Consider the following 9,515-nt stretch of genomic DNA (forward strand, 5'->3'; position numbering starts at 1 on the left):
TGTGCTTTATTTCATGTTAAAAGCATCTAATGTGAGTTTGAATCATATTTATAGCCATACTGAATACTGATAATTCACCTCAGATCTATGAAAATAAACAAAAGGAAACAATAACTTTCAAACTGTGAACAAACTGTTTTCAAAGCAAAGAATGCTTTGGTCACTCAGTGTGTATTTTTTATTGTTAAAATGCTGTAATAATTACGAATTTATCCAGTTTGTTTATGAGTGCAGTGTGCTTGTAGAGACTCCGCCCACACGCTCTTCTGATTGGCTGTGATTTTAATTGATTTTGATTAATTCTGCTTGTCGCTGGAATCTTATCTGGTTAGGACAGTGTAAGAATAATAAACTTGTGTTGGTAACAGGCTACAATAATAAAAAAGTAATAATACATATACAAAATAATAATAATAATAATAATACAAAATATTGGGTTTGCGTGGTAAACAAGCAGGGTGATGCTAACTTATGAAAATACATAATCATAAACAGTGCAGCGCTCCAACTACCAACATTTACAGGAAATAGCTTACTTTTGTTTTGAAGAGTAATGTGTATAATGTAGTTTTAGAGTGTCGTACCTGTGTATGAGAGTGGTTTGGTGTTGTTGAGTTGCCGCGCTCTCATGGCCTGTTGTTGTTTCTCTAGCGCCGCTAACATGTCGCCCAGATCCAACTGTACCGGCGTCCTGCTCTTCTTACCGGCTGCTTTAGACAGAGCCTCCTAAACACACACACACACACACACACACAGTTCTTCAACCATGGCAGATCTGATGTTCAGGACACTCCTCCACTAGTCTCAATCACGGACCATTGGCTGAACACTTTTCTGGAAACACTTCAGGAGTTTCGAAGTCGCGATCTGATTGGTTTAATTCTACAGGATATCCGTGAGACGTGTTTGTCGCGTTCTTTATCGATCCGCCTGGAAACAAACGTGTGTGTGTGTGTGAGAGTCTGAAGCTCTGGCAGTGGCTACGCGAGACTACTCCTGTACAGATGGAGTGTGTGTGTGTGTGTGTGTGTGTGTGCGTGTGTGTGAGAGAGTCTGGAGCTCTGGCTATGCGAGACTACCGCTGTACAGATGGAGTGTGTGTGTGTGTGTGAGAGAGTCTGGAGCTGTACAGATGGAGTGTGTGTGTACCTGTAGTTTCTTCTGCTCCATGCTAATCTCGGAGTATTCCTGCGCTGTGGCGAGAGCGGCCGCTAGTGCTTTCTTCCTCTGACTCTTGGCTCTCTTGGGAACGGAGCTGGTGATCGGGATGGGCGTCTGCACGATGCTGATGGGGGAATTCTCCGGAAGGTTATCCAGCTGCACACACACACACACACACACAGAGGTTTAAAGCCCTGATATATTTCATGGTGTGGCATCATTTCAAACAAAATTTGGTCAAAACAAAAGTTGGTAACACTTTATTTCACAGTGTCCTTGTTACATATGTTACATGTACTTACCATAATTATAACAGGAAAATATGCATGATTACATGCAACTAACCCAAACCCTAATCCTACCCTAACCCTATAGTAATTACATTATTACTCAGTACTTAAATAAATAATTACACTGTAACAATGACACCTTAAACCTGCAGTTTGAAACCGCTCATCTAAGCTAATTTTCTGGAAAGTTTGCTCTGTCTGGCATACGCCTTCAAGCTAGCCTTGGTCCATGTGATGATGTAATAAGTGGGCGTGGCTCTGAGGCTCCGCCTTTTTTGAGGTGTAACTCTTCTCTGGTTCATTTCTTCAGTTCAGTCGGTCGAGGTCAGACAAACATGAACACACTGAGAGACGCTTTATAGTAGAAACTGAAGCTGACTCTGTTTTTGATGTTTAATACTGTAAATCTGCTGCTTTAAAGAGATCTACTGTATAAAGTGCTGTATAAATAAACGTGACGTGACTGGAGTGCTGAATAGCAGATCTAGTGTAAACATCAACATCACAGTGATCAGATGCTTTCTGAACTGTTTTCTCACCGCTGGCATTTTAGTTGTGTTTATTTTGTTATTGAGAGGAAATAGCACAGCAGATATTTGCATATTGATCTAAATGTGGTTTCAAAGATATTTCAAATATCAAAGATATTTAAAAAAAAAAAATAGTTTTTACCCCCAGGCGAAACACTCACCAGGTTCTTGTGAAGTTTGGGTTGAACTGGATCCGGTTTATTCCGATGAGCAGCGCCGCCTGTGGCCAGATCAGGAAACTCATCCTCATCCTGAACAACAGGACAAACAGAGACAATCAACAATAAATAGTGAGTGAGTGTGTGTGTGTGTGTGTGTGTGTGTGTGTGTGTAAGAGAGTATGTGTGTGTGTGTGTGTGTGCGCGTGTGAGTGTGAGTGTGAGTGTGTGTGTGTGTGTGTGTGTGTGTGTGTGTGTGAGTGAGTGTGTGTGAGTGAGTGAGTGTATGTGAGTATGTGTTTTGGAGAGTGTGTGTCTGAGTGTGTGTGTGTGAGTATGTGTGTGCGTGAGTATGTGTGCGTGAGAGTATGTGTGTGTGTGTGAGTGCATGTGTGTGTGTGAGTGCGAGTGTGTGTGTGAGTGCGAGTGTGTGTGTGTACCTGAAAGTACAGTGGCTCAGGTGTGAGGTGTGTGTTGGGTGTGTGTGTGTACCTGAAAGTACAGTGGCTCAGGTGTGAGGTGTGTGTTGGGGGTCTCTGGAGGGGTGGATCTCCTCTGTCCTGCTGCACGACACCCGAAGCTCATCTGGAAGTCCTGCGGGTCAGATGTGGGTCAGATGCGGGTCGAATGCGGGTCAGATGTGGGTCAGATGCGGGTCAGATGCGGGTCGAATGCGGGTCAGATGCGGGTCAGATGTGGGTCAGATGCGGGTCAGATGTGGGTCAGGTGTGGGTCAGATGTGGGTCAGATGCGGGTCAGATGCGGGTCAGATGCGGGTCAGATGTGGGTCAGGTGTGGGTCAGATGTGGGTCAGATGCGGGTCAGATGCGGGTCAGATGCGGGTCGAATGCGGGTCAGATGTGGGTCAGATGCGGGTCAGATGTGGGTCAGATGCGGGTCAGATGCGGGTCAGATGTGGGTCAGATGCGGGTCGAATGCGGGTCAGATGTGGGTCAGATGCGGGTCAGATGTGGGTCAGATGCGGGTCAGATGTGGGTCAGGTGTGGGTCAGATGCGGGTCGAATGCGGGTCAGATGTGGGTCAGATGTGGGTCAGATGCGGGTCAGATGTGGGTCAGATGCGGGTCAGATGTGGGTCAGGTGTGGGTCAGAATGCGGGTCGAATGCGGGTCAGATGTGGGTCAGACGTGGGTCAGATGCGGGTCAGATGCGGGTCAGATGTGGGTCAGACGTGGGTCAGATGCGGGTCAGATGTGGGTCAGACGTGGGTCAGATGCGGGTCAGACGTGGGTCAGACGTGGGTCAGATGCGGGTCAGATGCAGGTCAGATGTGGGTCAGATGTGGGTCAGACGTGGGTCAGATGCGGGTCAGATGCGGGTCAGATGTGGGTCAGACGTGGGTCAGACGTGGGTCAGATGTGGGTCAGACGTGGGTCAGATGTGGGTCAGATGCGGGTCAGATGCGGGTCAGACGTGGGTCAGACGTGGGTCAGATGCGGGTCAGATGCGGGTCAGACGTGGGTCAGACGTGGGTCAGACGTGGGTCAGATGCGGGTCAGATGGGGGTCAGATGTGGGTCAGATGTGGGTCAGACGTGGGTCAGACGTGGGTCAGATGCGGGTCAGATGCGGGTCAGACGTGGGTCAGATGCGGGTCAGATGCGGGTCAGACGTGGGTCAGATGCGGGTCAGATGTGGGTCAGACGTGGGTCAGATGCGGGTCAGATGGGGGTCAGATGCGGGTCAGATGATGCAGAATAACTCACAGATTTGGGAGAAACGGTTTTACCCCAAAACTTTTCAAAACTTGACCCTTGGAAGCAAACGTTTCAAAGTGCGTTCTCGAGCACCAAACACTGTCGTGCAAATGAACGTCCAGAACACACTAACAGTTTCAGTAGAGCGGTGTCGTGTTAGCGCCCTCTAAGTTAATAACTAATGATCTTTGCGACGGAAGTGAATCAATCAAAACTAACTTTATCTGGACAATAACTTTATTCTAGAGCTGCTGTAAAGCCTAAACACTCTCAGTTACTGTAATCTCCTGTTATCACTGTAAAGCTGCTTTGAAAAATTGTTAAAGCGCTGTATAATATAAATGAGCGGTCGAGCTGTACCTGTGTGTAGCTCCTCTCAGGTGTTCTGCTGCCTCTGAAGAACGGTGTGTTCCTGTCAGTCCACGGCTTCTGGACGGCCTGCGACGAGACATTCCCCCAGCTGACCGCTGTGAACACACACACACACGCGTTTAAAGGCCCATCACACCAAGAACGATAACTATAACAATAACTACAATTAAATCAGAATCAGAAAGAGCTTTATTGCCAAGTATGTTTGCACACACAAAGAGTTTGTTTTGGCGACAGAAGCTTACAGTACACAGATAGGAAAATAAAAAATAAAGATAAATGTGAAAAACACACACATATATAAGTAAAAATATATATATTTATAACGATAACTGTAATTGACACTAACTGTGAGGACAACTATGATGATAACGAAAACTATGATAACTATAATTATGATGATAACCATAACTCAATAACTATAATGATAACTATGACAGTAACTACGATGACAACTAGAAAGATAACTACGACTAAAATTAGAAAACATTTGACTATAATAATATAATATAACTATAATGATAACAAACAATAACTATAAAAAAATGGAATGATAGCTATAAGAATACTTATAATGATAAGTACAACATAACTATAACGATAGTGTTAACTATATTAGCGTCCACACTAGTGCACAATATATCCTACAGCGATATTTAAATGCTCGAGCTCTATGAAGCAGGAAGGATTCTGATTGGCTGTCAATGTTTTTATCATTCATCAGCTGGAAAAAACTTTCTGGAAGTGATACCAACGTTGTTTTGTTTCTCTGTGCCGCTATTGTTATAGTTGTGCACTTTTCTTGATTATTGCGATTATAAACTTTATGGTCCCAGTTATCGGTCTCGGTGTGAACGAACACAAGAAGCCTGATCATGTTACAGTCGCTCATAAGCGTTCAGCTGAAAGAGAGATCTTACCTGTCATGACGCCAGCGTCCACAGCCTGCAAACAAACACACACACACACACACACACACAGATCAGAGAACAGCAACCGTAATAAGCCTCATCAGACCTGAAACACACACGCGTCTCTAGCCAGGCGGGTCAAGATGACCCGAAGCCCTAAAATTACACTTAATTATTATTTTTTTGTCCAGAAACCTTATTTTATTTCATTTTGATAATATTTTTTACATTTTTCACTTATTTTTTATTTTATTTACTAATTAAAATAAATTACTAGATTCGATCAATAAATAATAAATAAATAGTCATTTAAGCACATTCCTCACATTCTTTCAACTCACAATTTCATGCATACCCTTTTAATTCAGCTCTAAATATCCTACTTTGAGTATCTTTGTCGACCTCTTGTGGATAATAATAATAACACATGATATTTGATGCCTCTAGATGGGCTTTTAGCTCTATATGGAGCAGAGGAGCTGTTCCGCTGGGTCCTAAAGCCAGTTCGGCTTCAGTGTGCGCTCAGATACACATGTAGACATTATAAAATCATTTTTTGGTAAAGTTTTAGCATTTTTAGTTTGAATTTTGAGCATGTTTAGGTTTCTCTATGTGAACTGAAGCATTCCTCGCATTCACTCATTCCTAAAGGGGTCAGATTGACCCGAGAGGGAAGGATGTGTTACTTTTTTAAATATCAACCACAAAACTCGAATCTCTTCAATATTTTTTGCGTATTCGTGTTTCAAGTGCGTCTTGTGCCCCTCTGATGAACACTCAATTTTTACATTTTTAAAAACGTGTTTGGGGTCAAAATGACCCGAGGGAAGGATTTAGCGTACCGCCGCGGGTGTGTGTTGATGGGTGGAGGTGTTGTTGGCTCCCTGGTTGTGTTTAGGACTGCAGTATCCGCTGTCACTGTCGATGTCGGCCTCGCTGGCTCCCTGCTCACTGGACGACTCCTGCTGCGACGTGCGCCTGCGTCGAGCTTTATTATTCCACAGCTGAGGACTCGCCTGATCCGACACACACCTGACCGCCCCGCTGCTGGACGCCTCGCCGGGGAAATCTGAACACACACACACACACGTTTGAATGAATCATTCAATGACTCACTCATTAAGACAGTCAAATGCTTCTTCGTTCCTGAATGAATCAGCCGCTTGAATGAATCGGTTGAATCTCAATGACTCACTCATTAACAGTGACTCGCTGCCACCTACTGGCGGTTTAAATTTCACATTTAACAAAATAATTTAAAAATATCAATATTCAACATTTTGTGTTTAAATCATCAATTCAATTCACATTTATTTGTATAGCGCTTTTCAAAATACACATTTCACAGCAGCTTTACAGAAAATGCATGAGTCCATATTACAATATACAGTGATCTGTTATCAGAGGAAACTGTCTAAGTTATGCATTTCAGAAATGTGCATATACAAAATCACAGTTAGAGCAAAAAATTTATTAATTTAAACAATTTAATAATTTAAGGCAGAAACAATGAGCTCATTGAAGTGATGAATACTTGATTCAAAACATTATGCATTTGTTAAACTGCAATCGCACAGTCGATCAAAGGTCAAAGGTCAGTACCTGTCTGCTGCGCTGCGTCCACCAACAGCACCGTCTTGGTCCTCCCATCAGGCCCGGTCGCACACACCTCCTTCTGCACCGCCACGCTCCGCATCACGGGACGCTTGGCTCTTATTGGCTGAGCCATCGGCTGCTGTGAGTGATGTAAACGACACATCAGGGTTAGTTTAAATCAATGAAATCTACAGTCACATATGTGACCCTGGACCACAAAACCAGTCACAAGGGTCCATTTTTGAAATTGAGATGTATGCATCATCTGAAAGTTGAATAAATAAGCGTTTCATTGATGTATGGTTTGATAGGATAGGACAATATTTGGCTGAGATACGACTATTGAAGATCTGGAATCTGAGGGTGCAAAAAAACAAAACATTGAGAAAATCTCCTTTAAAGTTGTGCATTTATGTTCACGATTTTGCTGCATCCACTCACAGAAATATTTTTTATATATATTAACGGTAGGAAATTTACTAAATATCTTCATGGAACATGATCTTTACTTTATATCCTAATGATTTTTTGGCATTAAAAGAAAAGTCGATAATTTTGACCCATACAGTGTATTGTTGGCTATTGCCACAGAAACACCCGTGCGACTCGGGACTGGGACTGGGTCTGTGGTCAGGGTCACGTATGCTGGTCCACCAATGGCATTGGCTCGCCTTGCGCATTCCTGCGACAGCCATCAAAAAGTCCCAATCGGTCGTGCGATATATCGTCTATTATAATATCGTGATTGTTGTTTTAATGATGTGCAGTCTGAGTCAGTCCCTCACTTTACAAAAACACATCTAGAGACTAGAGAAGGCATGTGTGATTTAATCTATTAAAATGCATTTTTAATGTCCCTAATATTCAAGATAAGGGGCAAAAATATCTCTGTATGTCTTTAAAGTATGTCTGCATCATTTAATATAGTTAATCAATATCACACGAAGAGTGCCGCTTTTCTCCAGGTATTAGCATGATTACAAGTATGATTTGTTTGATTTTATACAAGAGTTCAGTAAACAAGTTAATATTAAGTGACTTACATTTTAGACACAATATTGTCTGTTTTTGCGTCTGAGTAACACACGGCGGTGTTTGCTTACTGAACAAACGAATCGTTTGAATTGACTCATTAAGACTGTGTCTCGATTCGCCTATTTGCACTACACTCTAAAAGTATGTAATCTTTTTGTAAAGAAAAAGTAGATACTTTTGAGTGTGTAGCAGAAGAGTAGACAAGCTTTGGGACACACTATCACGTCATTCAAATCCGTCTTTAACGGTTGCTCTCCCTCACAGTAAACTGACCTGTCAATCATCTTTATTACCGTAAACTGATCTGTCAATCACCTTTATTACCTTAAACTGACCTGTCAATCATCTTGTCACAGTAAACCGACCTGTCAATCATCTTTATTACCGTAAACTGATCTGTCAATCATCTTTATTACCGTAAACTGACCTGTCAATCATCTTGTCACAGTAAACTGACCTGTCAATCATCTTGTCACAGACCTGTCAATCATCTTATCACAGTAAACTGACCGGTCAATCATCTTGTCACAGTAAACTGACCTGTCAATCATCTTGTCACAGTAAACTGATCTGTCAATCATCTTTATTACCGTAAACTGATCTGTCAATCACCTTTATTACCGTAAACTGACCTGTCAATCATCTTGTCACAGTAAACTGACCTGTCAATCATCTTTATTACCGTAAACTGATCTGTCAATCATCTTGTCACAGTAAACTGACCTGTCAATCATCTTGTCACAGTAAACTGACCTGTCAATCATCTTGTCACAGTAAACTGACCTGTCAATCATCTTGTCACAGTAAACTGACCTGTCAATCATCTTGTCACAGTAAACTGACTCACGTGCAGAAATGCAGAATCACGTTGATCTGCAGTCGCGTGTCTTTCATGCAGAGACTCTCCTCATATTAATGCATAATGATGCATTTAAAAGTTAATGGCCAAACGGATCTTAATAAAAGTCCACATTGTTTTTGCAGAGGAAATATAATACGGATAACATTAAATACATGTTTTTTAATCAAGTTAAACTTTTCATCACCGTAGGTCACGCATATCCGCCATGTTTTGTAGTTTTTTAACACTTTAACTCGTGTTTGTAGTTCCTCCAAAGCGAAAGGGGTTGTGGGTAATATTAGCCATTATAGTGAGCACGGATCCACACTTCTAAAATCCACTGGGAATAGTAGATCATCCGGGACTTCTGGCACTCTCTTCAACACACTATGCTTTGGGACACACTTACTCTAATGTCACACACTGTTTCGGAGAGATGTGGACATTGATTGGACATTTCACATTTAAAGTATCCTTTTATTTTTTATATAATTTCAAAATATCAATATTCAACGTTTTATGTTAAAAACATCAAAACATTATTTATGCATTTGTAATTGCAGGTTAAACACATTGATGTTCCTCTGAGCTGCATTAAACCGTCTGTGTTTCAGATGCAGCTTCTGTATTTTCGATATTTTATAATCTGATATTTTATGTGTGTGTGTGTGTGTGTGTGTGCGTGCGTGTTCAGGGCTCATCTCATACCTTGTGCAGTACAGGTGTTCGTGGGACGCCTCTCCCTCTCTGTGGTGTCGGCCTCTCGCTGCAGTCGGACACGGGGTTCAACACGCCGGCCGGCACGGGCCCCGCAAACGGCCCCGGGAAGGGCTGGTAGAAGCCCATGACAGGCGGGCAGGCCGTGGGCATGATGGCGTGGTAGTACGTGGCGTAATCGCTGGTGA

The 9,515-nt window shown here is 42.6% G+C and overlaps 1 protein-coding gene across 1 annotated transcript in view; it reads right to left on the minus strand.

The window, feature by feature from the left end:
- Positions 1–570: 570 nt before the first annotated feature.
- LOC130078794 (selenocysteine insertion sequence-binding protein 2-like) overlaps positions 571–9,515 on the minus strand; it is a 30,730-nt gene continuing 21,785 nt past the window's right edge. The window contains exons 3-11 of the mRNA XM_056244479.1: positions 9,319–9,515; positions 6,741–6,873; positions 5,981–6,207; positions 5,148–5,172; positions 4,216–4,322; positions 2,632–2,733; positions 2,143–2,232; positions 1,150–1,317; positions 571–726 (exon numbers count right to left, since the gene is read on the minus strand). The exon at positions 9,319–9,515 is cut by the window's right edge and continues 110 nt beyond it. Of these exons, the coding sequence (XP_056100454.1) occupies positions 571–726; positions 1,150–1,317; positions 2,143–2,232; positions 2,632–2,733; positions 4,216–4,322; positions 5,148–5,172; positions 5,981–6,207; positions 6,741–6,873; positions 9,319–9,515 (1,205 nt within the window). The remainder of the gene's footprint in view (positions 727–1,149; positions 1,318–2,142; positions 2,233–2,631; positions 2,734–4,215; positions 4,323–5,147; positions 5,173–5,980; positions 6,208–6,740; positions 6,874–9,318) is intronic.

Source organism: Rhinichthys klamathensis, unplaced genomic scaffold, assembly GCF_029890125.1.
Source record: "Rhinichthys klamathensis goyatoka isolate OS25496 unplaced genomic scaffold, OSU_Roscu_1.1 h1tg000979l_1, whole genome shotgun sequence".
NCBI classification, from domain to species: domain Eukaryota; kingdom Metazoa; phylum Chordata; class Actinopteri; order Cypriniformes; family Leuciscidae; genus Rhinichthys; species Rhinichthys klamathensis.